Raw genomic sequence first — 15,556 nt, forward strand, 5'->3', positions numbered from 1 at the left:
GAGTAAAAATAACGTTGAGCACTTCCTGTGTTCAGGCATTTACCCTGGCACTCTGTGTGTATTGTTTACATAACCTCAGTAATAATTCTGTGGAGTATGCTCATTTTACGGATGAGAAAACAAGGTTCAAAGATTAAGTAATTCCCTTGGGAGGTGGGGGAACCAGAATTGGAACCTACATCTTTCTAATTCCAAAGGCTATGATCTCATTGCCTCTATGTCGCACCAAGAGAAATTGGCAGTCGGGAACGAAAGTCTTATAAGCTGTTGCCTGACGTATATTAAGGGCTAGCTTGGTGCTAGGCATCCTGCCCAGCACTTTATGAGCATTTTCTTCTTTAGTCCCTGCGACAGCCAGCTGCTATACATGTTATTTTTCCCCATCTTACAAACAAGGAGATGGCTTGCAGAGTTTGCATACTTTATCCTAGGTTATACAGCTATAAAGGGAACAGTGAGGCCTTGAACCCTAGTCCTTCTGATTCCAAAGGCTGTCCTCTTAGCAGATTCTCTCTTTATTCTCTGCTCTTTCAGTTTTCTCTTCTTTTCTTTCTTTCTTTTTTTTTTTTTTTTGAGGAACATTAGCCCTGAGCTAACATCTGCTGCCAATCCTCCTCTTTTTGCTGAGGAAGACTGGCCCTGAGCTAACATCTGTGCCCATCTTCCTCTGCTTTATATGTGGGACACCTGCCACAGCATGGCTTGCGAAGCGGTGCCGTATCTGCACCCGGGATCCGAACCGGTGAACTCCAGGCCACTGAAGTGGAACGTGCACACTTAACTGCCGTGCCACCAGGCTGACTCCTCTGCTCTTTTAGTTTTTGATAACATTTCCCCTAATTAGAAAGGGAGCACTTGTTTATTATAAAAAATTTAGAAAACAAAAAAGGTATAATAAAAATTTAAAATTTCCTATAATTTCACTTGCCAGGGACCCCCTTTACATTTCAGATTTCTCCTAAATTAGTTTTTTCCCTCTTCATTGATCTCTTTATATCTTTTTTACAAAATTGGAATAATACTATATATAGTTTTGTATCCTGCCTTTTTCGCTTAACATAAAACTGTGAGAATTTTCTAGTCTTATAAAATTCTTGGAAACAACTTTTACTGGCTGCATAATAGTTCATGTAACACACATGAAAGCACATGAAGTTCATGGAATGCACATTATTTAACTATTTCCCTGTTGCTGGACAATCAGTTTATGTAGTTTTTTCCTTTTCAACAAACACTGTGATGGACATCCTCACTACATAAATTTTTGAGTCTCTCTCTTGATTTCGTAGGATAACTAGATTAAAGGTTGTGAAGAATTTCAGGTCTCTTAGACAAGGCCAAATGGCTCTCCCAGAGTGTTGTACCAATTTATATCCCCAGGTAGTCAGTTTTAAAAGAAATTACCTGGTGCCCATGCAGTGTGTTACTTGAATAGTCATCAAAAAATAACGCTGGATCGGGGCTGGCCCCGTGGCCGAGTGGTTGAGTTCGCGTGCTGCGCTGCAGGCGGCCCAGTGTTTCGTTGGTTCGAATCCTGGGTGCGGACATGGCACTGCTCGTCAAGCCACGTTGAGGCGGCATCCCACATGCCACAACTAGAAGGACCCACAACGAAGAATATACAACTATGTACCGGGGGGCTTTAGGGAGAAAGAGGAAAAAATTAAAAAAAAAAAAAAATCTAAAAAAAAAAAATAACGCTGGATGAATTTGTAAAATAGTAAAAATCCTACAACATGTGGGACTCACTTAAATTGAGAGAGTACATTAAAAAACTAGGATGTGTATATCAGGACACAAATTCTTGACTAACACCCCCAGCTCCCTCATGGCATCTCCTTGTCCCTGTTTCCGCAGTTGGCAATCTGACAGCTCATACGGCCTATGAGATTTCTGCCTGGGCCAAAACCGACTTGGGGGATAGTCCTCTGGCATTTGAGCATGTCACGACCAAAGGAGTCCGCCCACCTGCTCCCAGCCTCAAAGCCAAGGCCATCAATCAGACTGCCGTGGAATGTACCTGGACTGGCCCCAGGAATGTGGTAAGTCAGCCAGAGCGAGGATGGACTCTCCCCTGAGGTTAGGCCACTGGGCAGCCCCAAGACTCTCTCCTCTGTTGCTGCTTCCTCCTTACTCACCCCAAACACAAGCTACCTTCTTGGTAAGTTCGGAATTACCTTCTAGAGGCCCCTGACATCCCAGCCCCAGCATCCCTTGCCTCCCCCTGGCCTGTCATCTGAGAGAAAGTGTCATGTGCTGTTTGCTGTCAAATAGATCGTGAGAGTAAAGAGGGTGGCATATTCCTCTGCTTGGGGACTCACCTTGGGTCATGTGGGCTTGGTGAGAAGTCAGCAGCAGTGATGATGAATACTGCCTCTAAGTATCTTGCCCGCAGCTCCTTCCCCCTTCACGTGATCCCCACGTGCCTGCTGGGGCCAGTCTTCTCAAATGTGTCCCCCGTTCATTCCAGTGTCTCTGCTGCACTTGTATATAGGTCTTTCTTTTTCTTTTGTTTTTATATCTGCATTTGGATTCACTATGATTAGATTTGTGCTTCCTTTTGAGTCTGGTGTTTTATTTTCCACCCCTCCCCAGTACGTGCCTGCCTTTGCTTTTAGGGAAGCCTTCCCGAGGTTCTTGGCACATTCCATCCCCCTCCTGCCTCTGTACCTTGAGTTATGTTCTTTCCCTTCCCTGCTTCTGCTGAGCCATCAAGTCCAACTCTTCTCCTATTTTATCTCTTTCCCTCATGAGCTCTTGAAATATTTATAGTCGGTGCCATACAGCATACTGTTTCATTAGACACAGCTTTGTCCTATTTGATATCTTCTGTTATTCTTACCTAACTAGTTTGTGAGTCCCTTGAAGGGAAGCATTGTTTTCTGAGGCTTCCAAGTGGGAAGGCATGTAGAACTAAATCTATATTATGACTTAGTGGATCCTCAGTGACTGATGAGGGAGGAACTGGCCTTTGTCTTATCTTCTGAGGGTATCTTCAGTGTGTATTTGGTACAGGACTGGTTCATGGGGAAAAACCAAGGCTTGCAAGTGCTTGTCTGTAAGATTGGCAGTGAAGAAGAAAGGAGACGTGAGATTTGCTGAGTACCCACTGTGTGCCAGGCAAAATCCTTTGTACACATTCTCCCATTTTATCCTTCCATCAGCTCTGTGGGCTAAGTGTTCCCACTTGACCAATGAGGAATCTAAAGCTCAGAGAGGTGAAGTAACTTGCCAAAGCTGAAGCTCTAGTAAGTGGGAGACTGAGTTTGAGCTCAGGCCTGGCTGATCTAACAGCCTCCGTTCTTTGGGGGCTCCAGAACCTGATTCTGAGGCAGGGATAGAGATGAGAATGCGCAGAGCCATCCCCAGCATCACTTTTACCTTGAAGTAGATGCCAAGGGGCCTTTCTCTCCGTTTATAGACCCAACTGAGGGCATGACCACCTTGTCAGACCCAGCTGTCTTCACAGAGTAGGGCATAATGTACAGAACACTGGAACGTTGCTTGATTTTAGGGTCTCCAATTGCGTGTGAACTTGAAGAAGTAGGCTTGCTCTTCCTCATCCTTTCTGGTAGACTGGTTACTCCTGTCAGAGCTTTCAGAGGGTGAGCGATCCAAAGAAATCACCGTAGGACGTTCTCAGCTTCTACCCGTCTTTGGTTCACTGAGAACTCTCCATCTCACTCATACTTCTCCTCTCCACCATGGGGACTGCCATTGTCACTGTCCATGGTGGCGGGCTTGTTACTCTCTGGCTCCCTTGGCTCATGGTCCCTTTTCTTGGCCCCTGGCCAGAGCCAGTCCACCCCATGGCACATCCTCGCTGAGATGAGGCCTGCTTCTGAGCTCTGAAGGCCCTGCTCTGGCCTCCTCGTCCCATTTCATGTTTTGAGCCCTCAGTCCCCTGTTCCTGCTCCATTCACATTTTCTTTCTGACCCCTTTGTGTCCCCTAATTCTCTCTTTCCTCACCTCCTCCCAGTTTATCACCGGCTTCAGGGCTTCCCTTCCTCTTTCCTGTCCACGCTTTCCCCTCTCCAGTCCTGGCTGCTGAGCGGTGCTAGAGAAAAACATACTGTTGTCTGCTACTTGGAAATCTCTATGCAGATCTCCATCAGTTCCCTCCATTCCCACGACTTCTCCAGACTTGGACGGTTTTCTTCAAGTCCCTTTTCTTACCCACTCGTATGCTCTTGCAGAAAATGCTCTTTGATTCTGCCTTACAAAGGAAGCTTCCTCCACACTTAGTCTCCCATTAAAAACTCCCTCAGCTTCCACCCTCCCTGCTACAAGCACCATCAAATTCCCACTTCCCTGCTTTAAACGCTCTCACTGTCCCATGTGTATCAATTAGGGTCAAGCATGGCTGCATATATCAGGAACTGAGAGTAATAGTAGCTTTAAACAGTCTGTTTCCCTCCTAATTAAGAGAAGGTTGGAGTTCAGCAGTCCAGGGCTTCATGGTGGTGGCACGGCTTGATCCAGGACCCAGGCCCTGCACCTCCACCCTGTGGCATCCATATTCAAGGTCACCTCATGGTCCAAGAGGCCTCCGGGAGCCACACATCATCTGTATTCCAGTCAGCAGGAGGGCAGGAAGAAGGGTTCGTCCCTCTGTTTTAATGGGCCCTCACAGAGGTCCCCAGTGATGCTTCTGCTTACATCTTATTGACCAGAACTTTGTCATGTGGCCTCTCCTAGCTTTGAGGGAGGTGGGAAATGTAGACTTCTTTCCAGGTCGCGGTTCTCACTAAGAACCAGGATTCTACCAAGGAGGAAAGGAAGGATGGATGTCTTCTGGGCAGCTACTAGCGTCTGCCCTGCTGCCTGCCGTCCATACGCTCCCTCCACAAACTCGCACAGCTGCCTGCCCCACCCAGCACAACTGCTCAGCTCCCCATGTCCAAGCTTCACACTGGTAGAGTGCCACCCTCTCTCTGGGAACCCCTCTCTTTGCCCTGGCTCATCATGCAATCTTTTAGTATAGCATCTAACGTTTTGTATTTGCAACTTGTTATTTATAATCATGCCTGTTTTTCTTCTCTGCCTGTCCCTCCTCAAAAATGAGCTCTTTGAGGACAGAGACCCCACCGTATTTATCTTCGTAGGTGTGAATAACATGCTTTCTCTGTAAATACGGATGAAATAAATGTTGAATGAAGACTTCTCTCTGAGCTCTTTTGAAGCAGTTCCCAGGGCCTTAAATTAGGGATTTCAAGAGAATGAGGTCACTGGCCACTGAGCTGACATCCTTTTCCATTCTCTCTTTTTACCAGGTTTATGGTATTTTCTATGCTACGTCTTTTCTTGACCTCTATCGCAACCCGAAGAGCTTGACTACTTCACTCCACAACAAAACAGTCATTGTCAGTAGGGATGAACAGTATTTGTTTCTGGTAAGTTTCCTGTGCCAGAGAGCCCAGGAAGGTTTCCATTTTTTAAGGATGTCTTCATTCCTGGAATCCCAGCTCAGAGCCAGGACCTGGGCAGCTGGAGGCATGGATTCCAGGATCCGTGTGTGTGATGGGAGGATAGTTCCTCTTCTGGACAAGCATCAGGTTCCTGCCTGAAACACAGAATGAACGGCCACTTAACCAACTGCGGGTCCATCGTGGAGGAGTGAGAACTTGGCAGACGGGTCACGGAAATAGAGAAAAAGCTTTTGTCAGATTCCACTTGTAGGAATTTAGCCTTCGTACTTTTACATGTGTGCTGAGATATATGGAAATAGATGTTTGGTATACTATTGCTTGTGATAGCAAAAGATTTGAAACAAATGTCTATCAAGAGAAGACTGGTTAAAAATATTAGAGTTTAGGGGGCCGGCCCGGTGGCGCAGTGGTTAAGTTCGCACATTCCACTTCTCGGTGGCCCGGGGTTCGCCAGTTCGGATCCCGGGTACGGACATGGCACTGCTTGGCACGCCATGCTGTGGTAGGTGTCCCACGTATAAAGTAGAGGAAGATGGGCACGGATGTTAGCTCAGGGCCAGTCTTCCTCAGCAAAAAAGAGGAGGACTGGCAGTAGTTAGCTTAGGGCTAATCTTCCTCAAAAACAAAAAACAAAACAAAACAAAACAAAAATATATTATAGTTTATCATTGCAATGGAATACAGGGCAAACATACAAAAGAAATACCACAACTCTAAATATACTGGTATGGAAAAATCTCTAAGCTCTGTTATTAAGTGAAAGAAGTAAAGAGCAGAATAATATGTGTAATGTTTTCTCATTTGTGTAAAAAAATTTTAAGAAAAATAGGCTATGCATAGGTACATGAATATATAAGTGTGTATCTATATACGCATACGTATTTCTGTGCTAATACAGTAGTACCCCCTTATTCATGGGGGATACGTTCCGAGACCCCCAGTGGATGCCCGAAACCATGGATAGTGCTGAGTCCTATATGTACTGTTTCTTTCTATACATACATATCTATGATCAAGTCTGATTTACAAATTAGGCACAGTAGGAGATTAACAATAACTTCTCTTCGGCATATCTGAATTGCCAGCATCACTATTCTTGTGCTTTGAGGCCATTAGTAAGTAGAATAAGGGTTGCTTGAACACAAGCACTGCGATATCGTGACAGTGAATCTAGTAACCAAGATAGCTACTAACTGACTAATGGGCAGGTAGCATATACAGCATGGATACTCTGGACAAAAGGATGGTTCACGTCCTGGGCAGGATGGAGGGGGAAGGCGTGAAATTTCATCATGCTACTCAGAACGGCACTCAATTTAAAACTTATGCATTGTTTATTGCTGGAATTTTCCATTTAATATTTTCAAACTGGAACTGTGGAAAGCGAAACCACAGATAAGGAGGGACTGTTATATGCATAGGATGTTTCTGGAAGGAAACACATAAAACTGTTAGCAGTGATACCTCTGGGAGAATGGATTCGAGATCTAGGGTAGGTGGAGAATTATTTTACATTTTATATCTTTTTGTACTGATTGAATTTTAATTGTGTATGAGCATCACCATTTTGTTGAAAAAATGGCTTAGTGAAGACTGCATGCATCCATGTGGTGTTTGTTCCAGGTCCGGGTGGTAGTGCCCTATGAAGGGCCGTCCTCTGACTACGTTGTGGTGAAGATGATCCCGGACAGCAGGCTGCCCCCCCGTCACCTGCACGCGGTTCATATCACTAAAACCTCGGCTGTCCTCAAGTGGGAGTCCCCGTATGATTCTCCTGACCAGGACCTGGTGAGCAGGCCGGGTGTCCAGGCAGCCTGGCTTATTCTTGGCATGGTTTGGGAGGAGGCAGGGGGTCCTGTAATAGGACAAGAAACCTGGGCCTGGTGGTTGGAGCTCAGCAGGCGGTCTCTCCCCGATTTCTGTCTGGCCAAATCGCAGTCCTTATAGGTGCCTCTTCTTAGTTGCCACTTCTCCATTCCCGGCTGCTATATTGGTTTGTCCCTTCTTCTCTGCCTTCTCACTTTCCCTTCTCTGACCCTCTGAAATTGGCACACAAATGCCTGCAGGCCAAATCCAGCCCATTGCCTGTTTTTATAAATAAAGTTTTATTGGAACAAAGCTATACCCATTCATTTGCATATTATCTATGGATGTTTTCATGCCACAAATGGCAGAGTTGAGTAGTTGTGGCAGAGACCATCTGGACTTCAAAGCCTAAAATATTTACTGTCTGAACCTTTACAAAAAAGTTTACTTGCCCCTGGTCTAGAAGAAGAGGCATTGATTCTAGTAAAAATGTGCCCCTTTTCCCTTGCCCCTGGCTGCTTTTACCTCCATCTCCTCTGCCCCCTCCCCCATTCCGGGGGGCGTGGTTTTAAATGCTTGGTTGCAAAGGCTTCTTGGTTCTCACTTTCTTCCTGATAATTGAATTTCCTGTACTTACTCTCTGTCCCTTTATTTTCCCCTTCTCCTTATACATGTAAGAAGTGACCTGGGGAGAGTAGAATTTATTGTCCTTTAGAGCTAGAATTGAACACTTTAATTCATTATCTCTCCTCTCAAAAAATCCCGAAACTGTTACAATGGTGGAGATTCAGAAGTTGAACGCTGAATTTGGATTTTTCTTGCCTATTCCAGTCTACCTGCTGCTGCCACAATAAGTGTGGCTTTCCCTACAGTCGTTTTTTGGATCAAATTCGTAATTCTTTGCACAATTCTGGGAGTGAATACTTGCTATAAAGTTGGACCTGATCAACCAAAGAACAGAGTCAGACTGTGGGGCTCAAAATGTTGTGGCTCTGGGTCACAGTCGCTGATACAGTTATGTTACGTCTACCATTGAACTACAAAGAGTACAAAATGCCAAGTTTCTGATTACCATTAAGTTGTCTTTTTCTTGTCCCAGTTATATGCAATTGCGGTTAAAGATCTAATAAGAAAGAGCGACAGGAGCTATAAGGTGAAATCCTGCAACAGTACTGTGGAATACACCCTTAACAAGTTGGAACCTGGAGGGAAATACCATATCATTGTCCAGCTGGGGAACATGAGCAAAGATTCCAATATAAAAATCACCACAGGTAAGGGGCTGGCCCCGTGGCCGAGTGGTTAAGTCTGTGCACTCCGCTGCAGGCGGCCCAGTGTTTCGTTGGTTCGAATCCTGGGCGCGGACATGGCACTGCTCGTCGAACCACGCTGAGGCAGCGTCCCACATGCTACAACTAGAAGGACCCACAACGAAGAATATACAACTATGTATTGGGGGCCTTTGGGGAGAAAAAGGAAAAAATAAAATCTTTAAAAAAAAAATCACCACAGGTAAGCAGAAGAGAGGTTAGAGGCCTTCTCGGACAGCAAGGCACGCTGCTAGGACGCCTGTAGATGTGGGATTGCTTTGAGGAATTGCACAGAAAGTGCAGACAGCACCCTTCAGTATCCACACTGGGGCAGAGCAGTGCAGGCTTCCAGCATCTGAGCTGCAGTGTGGTGGCCAGGGCACTGTAGGCTGGGGAGCAGCTGTCGTTTTCCATATTTCTGTCTCTTTTAGTCTTCTCACCCTTAGCTGGTTTCTACATTTCCAGGGGGGAAGAGGAGGAATGCCCAGGAGAGTTAGGAAATAAACCTGAATGTTTGCTGCAAAAACCAAGCACTGTATCTGGGGACCTGGACTGAAGCCTCAATGGTTCCTTGTGGCAGTGTGATATGTAGAAATGGAGGGACACCAATAGCTGGGCAGTCTTTTAGAGGAGGACTGGCTGCCAGCCCTGGGCTGGCTCGACAGGCTCAAGTTCAGAAAGCAGGTACGAAGGTCAGTTATTGGAACAGCAGAAGATGGCGCCAGGAACGGAGGCTCAGCCGCATTAGGCTGGCGGTCCATACTCCCGGCCATACTCCGTGGTCACTCTGGGGCTCTGCCTTCAGGCTGAGCTCCCTGGTCCCTCACTGAGCTCTAAGGCCCCGCAGGCTCTGGGGGTGGGACTAAGTTGAGCAGGAAAGCGACTGAAACTGGAGCAGAAGTCCAGGCAGGCTTAGAAACCACGGTCGCATCCCATCCCATCCCTTCCTCCCCAACCCCATTTCTTTTTGGCCATCCTTGGGTCTTAGGACTACAAAATTAGGTACTGTCCAAATTTTCCGGCTAAAGATTTTATAACAGCAACAAAAGAGATGCTAGTTGACGAGCATCTACCACGTGCTAGGCTCTATACTAAGCAGTATTTGTGTTTTATTTCTTGCTTAACCTAGCCCCTCAAGGTTAATATTATTTAATCTCTTTTTGACAGACAAGAAAACAGAGATTGAAATGTATAGCCACTAACTGCATCCTATTTCATCTTTAATTTTCAGTTTCGTTATCAGCACCTGATGCCTTAAAAATCATAACAGAAAATGACCACGTTCTTCTGTTTTGGAAAAGTCTAGCTTTGAAGGAAAAGTATTTTAATGAAAGCAGGGTGAGTTCCTCCCTCCTCCTGAATGACTTTGGGAATCTAATTGAACTGCTGTTTTAGAGATGAGCTCGTTAACAGCATGCTGGCATAGATAGAGTAAAAAGAAAGAACAGGGCAAGGGAGCGAACTTGAGAATTAGAGGACCATTTTCTGTGGGATTGCTAATTAGTGAAATGTTTATACTGCCCATTAAAGATGAGAATCTCTGCACTAAGCACTTTTGCTCCTGAACTTGCCTTCCCCTGAAAGACAGGAAGATGCGCTGGAGGCCTCACTGTGCTTCCTGAAGCTGGACTGGGGCTCAGCATTGGAACCAAGGGCCCCATCCTTCCCGAACAATCTGAGGGCAGGGCTGTGGCTTCAGTCCCAGGGAGCTGAGCTACACGCTCAGCCTGGCGTCTCATCAGTTTCTTTCCAGTGAAATTCGAGGGAGCAGGAAGTGCTTGCAGATGGCCTGTTGACATAGGAAAACACTTGTTTTGTTTTGTTATTGGCAGACCCATTACTGTATTCACAACAGGAAACGGGAGGAGAAAGAGAGCAACACCTGGGAACAGATTTGCAACCCAAGGGTGGGCAGGTTCTTCAGTGGAGCTGGGTTGGCCCCCTTGTCAGTATACTTGAGCTAAAGAGAGCCCCAATAAATCATCTGTGCTGCCTTGAGGTAGTCAGCAAAGAGCCCTAGGGTTCTAAATTATCACAGTGCCATGCTAGGAAGAAAGCTAAATTAAAATTAGAAAATTCTCACCATTCTGACATATAAATGGTTAATATACTTAAATATAAAGAAACCTTTCAAAGCAATTCAAAAGAGAACTCTTCTAATTTTGAAAGAGTTACAGGTAACAAAGTGAAAAATTCCAACAGCAGTAAGCAAAAGAAGAAAAGGTTTGGGGCTGGCCCAGTGGCCGAGTGCTTAAGTTCATGCTCTTCCACCTCAGCCGCCCGGGGTTTGCAGATGTGGGTCCCAGGTGCGGACCTAGCACCACTTGTCAAGCTACACTTTGGTGGCATCCCACATAAAATAGAGGAAGATTGGCACAGATGTTAGCTAACGGCCAATCTTCCTCAAAAAATAAAAAAAGAAGAAGAAAAGGTTCAACCTCACTAGTAACCTAAACAGCAAAGATAAGGCACAGGTTGGGGGAAGGGCACTACCGTATGAGTCATGGTTGGGGAGATTACTGCTCTGGGAATATGAATTGGTTCAGCCTTCTGCAGGGCACTTTGGTAATATGTATCAAAAACATGGACAGTGTTCCCACTCTTAGACCCAGCAATTGTTTTAGGATTTTACTCTGAGGAAACGATGTGCATAAGGAATTTATGTACAAGGCTGTTCAGGGCAGTTTTGGTAACGATAGCAAGAAAGGGGAAGCAACCTAAATGCCCAGCAGAAGAGGACTGGTTCATAGATTCTGGGTGGTTGATGTTTGTGTCATTTAAATTTTTTTCTGTATACCTCTTTGTATTTTGCAAATGTTCTACAGTGAATATGTATTAGATAGAAAATAGTAAATGCTTGTTTGTAAAGAAGAAAGCAGGAATGAGATTCCAGGCAAGTAGTATTGGGAGACCCAGTTTAGCAGTCAGTTGTCATCAAGAGATCCTTCCTGGGTGGCAGAAACCAGGTCAGTGTTGGGGTTGGGGTCACAGGTCAGTGTTCCCTTCCCAGTAGAGGGTCTTCCTTCCCTCCCCTGACTTAGAGTTCAGAGAATAGACAGGTCGATGGAATGGGGACCAAGAGACCATGAGTATGCGTGGGGCCCCATAGGTGGAAAGAGATAGCAGGTGAGGCCTTTTTTTGGTGGTAGTATTTGTAGCTTTGACACTGGACCACTCAGAGATCAGTGGAGAAGTCCAGTAGTCAGTCGTGATCTCAGCCAGCATGTTGGGTCAAGGCTGTCCCCAAGAGTGACTTTCCAGCAGAGGAGTCCCAGGGTGTTCCTGAGCCGGTCTAAGTAGCGAGCTTATTTCCTGCTCTCCTCCAGTGAATAGGGGCCTGAGCCTGCCAAAGCGCCTCTTATTTAAGGCCAGGCTGATCTGGGGCTACCATCAGCTTGGAAAAGCTAGAAAACAGGAGATAGGAAGTGAGCTGTGGGCTGACAGTGGAGTCCCCACACGTTTTTCTAAAGAGAAATGTCCTGTCGTCTTTTCTAATCCAAGTTCTCTTTTCTTACCCCCTTGCTAAAGTCCACTGTGACCTGGATTTATTATTAATCAAATTCTATTATAGCAAACTATTACTGAATTGTCCAAATTTTTTGTGGCATTTAAGACTGCGTGAGACAAGTGGACTGCTGACCATGCTTTGAATGTGTACCAGAATATTTGTTCAAATGGCTTTCGTTAGGGCTACACTTTTCAAAACTTCCACTATTCAGCTCATAAGTGGGCGTGGTAGTGATTTGACATATTTGAGATGGGAACATTCACATTTTCTGAATCCAATATCTCAATGGTAATGTAAAAAGAACTATTAAGAAACCAAAATGCTTTGGCATCTATAAAAGCCTGTAATAAGGGGCTTACATAAAGTTGGAACCAGTGATAGGAGCTGTCAGATTGCTTATTTAACTTCCTGAGCATCTCTTGTGTCTGTTTTCAGGGCTACGAGATACACATGTTTGATAGTGCCATGAATATCACAGCTTACCTTGGGAATACTACTGACAATTTCTTTAAAATTTCCAACCTGAAATTGGGTCATAATTACACTTTCACTGTCCAAGCAAGATGCCTTTTCGGCAGCCAGATTTGTGGGGAGCCTGCTGTCCTGCTGTATGATGATTTGGGATCTGGTAAGTTGCTGTTGTTGCTGGTTTCCGCCTTCAGTTCTGGGGAAATAGATCAAGGATGTAGCGTGGTTTGATGAATATGTGTCTTTCTAGAATGCGTTTCAAAAATATTCTTTCACGTCAAAAGAGTATCATTTGCGTATCAGTTTAATCAGGCACCCATTTATTTACAGATACTTCCTGAGCCAGGCGTGGTGTAAGGAGCTGGGGTTACGAGTTGACCACATTCTAAATATAAAGCCCAAGAAAGGAAAGGCTAATTGGTTTTGTTTCAAAAAGAGAGTCTATTTGGGAAACATGACATTAATAAGAGTTTCGTTATTTGTTTTTTGTAGGACTTTTCAGAGCCTCCAATAGGCTAATGTTCCCTATGATTCTCCAAGTCAGTAGATAATCTCCTTGGCATGGAGTAACTTATTTTACAGCCTCCCCTTCATCTGAGCTGTCAGCCTCAGATCAGAAGCTGAATTTGGCCGGGATCTCTGTCTTATGGACGCTCACAGATATCAGTGTTGCGCCATACTGATGGCAGAGGAGAGGAACCTTCCATTTGTACAGAAATTCTGCTTATATCATCATAGCTTGGCCAGGATTTCAACAGGTGTTTTGCCACTGGGCTTTTTAGTTCCATTTACTCCCAGCCAAGAACTAACCAGTGCTCAAGCCAAAACCGTGTGTTACAGAGGTTGTAAGTTCTGTCACGTCGTGCTTCCCAGGGTGTGTCCTGGTCGAATGCTCATCCTTGGCACCTCTGTAAAAGAAGGAAACCTTGCGTTCTGTCTTCCTTTGGAGACTCGTAATAGTAGTTCTGAGAAGGTCCTACAGAAAACAACAAAACTCCCGTGACCCTAGTGTTTCCTACATAGAGCCTCTTTTTGAAGTTAAACCAGTTAGCAACCTATGAAATAGACTTTGGGAAAAGCTGTTGTGAGGACATCTGGCAGCTGCCTTTATAACACCAAGACGGTCAAGCAGGAAGTACCTCTCGGTTAGACCCCTCAGTCTTGGTCTTGCCCCTTGATGTTTGCCGTCCCCTTGGAAGTGGGGTGGGGGGCGGGAGCTCACCCATTCCTGTCACTTCCACTGTGCTGGCTTCCTCCTTCTCTTAACTGCTGCAGCCCAGAGCACTCCCCTAATTGACCACTTCACAGTTGGGGTTAGGTTGGGACACAGGAAATAAGATTTTGCTACAGTTTTTTTCCAGTGAGTTGATAATGGAAAGAAATTAACGACATGAATCTTGAATTGTTAGATTAAACTCACAGGAAATGGCTGCTCTCTGGCCCATCTTTATGAGTACCTGTCGGGATGAATCCCTGGGTAGCTACCGAGCTTTCTCCATGAGGCAGAGGCCTGGTCCGTACCACCTCACTCCACACCAGGGAGCAACCCTAAGCCTAGCGAGGCTCCTCATGGAGACTTCGAAAGTCTACTTGGCTTCCTTAGCCAAAACTGCCTCCCAAGTTCCATTTTCCTGCCTCAGATTTTCCCCAGTATTTCTGGCTTAAAAAGTCTTCTTTCAGAAAGTCCTCTTTCAGAAAGACTGGCCCTAACTCAACAGGTGGATGGCTTTGCCCTAGAGCCTTATTGGTACAAATCCATCAGTAGGTCATCAGAAAGCTGGTATTTGTTTAAGACAGTGGGAAGGAGGCGTCCCTGTTAGGTTACAGACACCTAAATGACTTTGCAAAGAGCTTTTAAAAAATGTTAAATGTATATGGAAAGGTTCTCTCTCTTTCTCTTTTATTTAAGTAAAAAAACCTCATAAAACTTCATGAGCTGTTAAGTCAGTATTGCAGTAAAGGAATCTCGTTTGTATCACTTAATGGAGCTTCAGGTAATTGCAGTTCAGAGTGACTTTGGTGCCAAGTAGGGGGAAATAATTGCAATCTCGTTAATTAGTGGTCTGATTTCACATCCTCTTATGTAAGGCAAGCAAGTGGTCTTAAGTAATAATGCTAATGAAATCAATGTTGATACCCCAACAAAGGTCTCCCTTCCAAGAGATTATCTAAATAACCAACAAGGCAGTGATTAGGAGTCTAATGTAATTACCGTATTTGCATGCACAAGGCCCGTGGTCTATCAGCTCATGGCAAGGAGTCGGGAAACATTCTGGCGTCACATGCAGGAACGTGTCGCACCAGGCAGATGGTTTGAGTAGCTGTTGCAAACTCCTAGCTTTTTTGGTGGGTGGGGCATTGAGGAGTTTCTGGTCCTTTCTCCTGCCCTTACATAGGAGGCTTAGGGGTTGGCATCTTGCCTTGGCAGGTGGGGATGCGTCCACATTTCAGGCTGCCAGATCTACTGATGTTGCTGCCGTGGTGGTGCCCATCTTGTTCCTGATACTGCTGAGCCTGGGGGTCGGGTTTGCCATCCTGTACACAAAGCATCGGCGGCTGCAGAGTAGCTTCACTGCTTTCGCCAATAGCCACTACAGTTCCAGGCTGGGCTCGGCCATCTTCTCCTCTGGGGATGACCTGGGTAAGTGGGGCAGGGCACAGTGGTTCTTCCTCCCGGGGCAGACTCCCACAAAGCCAGTGACTTGATTAGGAAATATCCACCTTAAGCTCATCTTTTGACACTAGAAGAGTTCCTCATTAATCACCGATCCCGCTGCTTTGGGTTAAACGAATTGGAGCCCTTTGCTTTGAACTTGCTCCTAAATTAAAATACCAGTATTCTCTTCAATAGTGTGGTTCTGGCCTGAGCCAGGGAGCCGTATTTTGTGGAACAACTGGTAGGAGCTTGCCTGGTCCCGGAAGGATGGGTAGGCTCTGGGCTTTGGAGACTTCCAAAGTATTGGCAGATTCTCAAGAATTTCCAATCCCTCTCTTATCCTTCCCAGATCTCTGGAGATCCTAGTTGAGATAAAAA

At 45.5% G+C, this 15,556-nt stretch overlaps 1 protein-coding gene across 1 annotated transcript in view; it reads left to right on the forward strand.

The window, feature by feature from the left end:
* The window catches only part of SORL1 (sortilin related receptor 1), a 158,164-nt gene that overhangs the window by 138,026 nt on the left and 4,582 nt on the right, over window positions 1-15,556 (forward strand). Inside the window, exons 41-47 of the mRNA XM_046637979.1 lie at window positions 1,858-2,042; window positions 5,275-5,394; window positions 7,054-7,218; window positions 8,336-8,510; window positions 9,778-9,884; window positions 12,490-12,682; window positions 14,951-15,163. Of these exons, the coding sequence (XP_046493935.1) occupies window positions 1,858-2,042; window positions 5,275-5,394; window positions 7,054-7,218; window positions 8,336-8,510; window positions 9,778-9,884; window positions 12,490-12,682; window positions 14,951-15,163 (1,158 nt within the window). The remainder of the gene's footprint in view (window positions 1-1,857; window positions 2,043-5,274; window positions 5,395-7,053; window positions 7,219-8,335; window positions 8,511-9,777; window positions 9,885-12,489; window positions 12,683-14,950; window positions 15,164-15,556) is intronic.

This window comes from Equus quagga, chromosome 14 (genome assembly GCF_021613505.1).
Source record: "Equus quagga isolate Etosha38 chromosome 14, UCLA_HA_Equagga_1.0, whole genome shotgun sequence".
In the NCBI taxonomy this organism is placed as follows: Eukaryota; Metazoa; Chordata; class Mammalia; order Perissodactyla; family Equidae; genus Equus; species Equus quagga.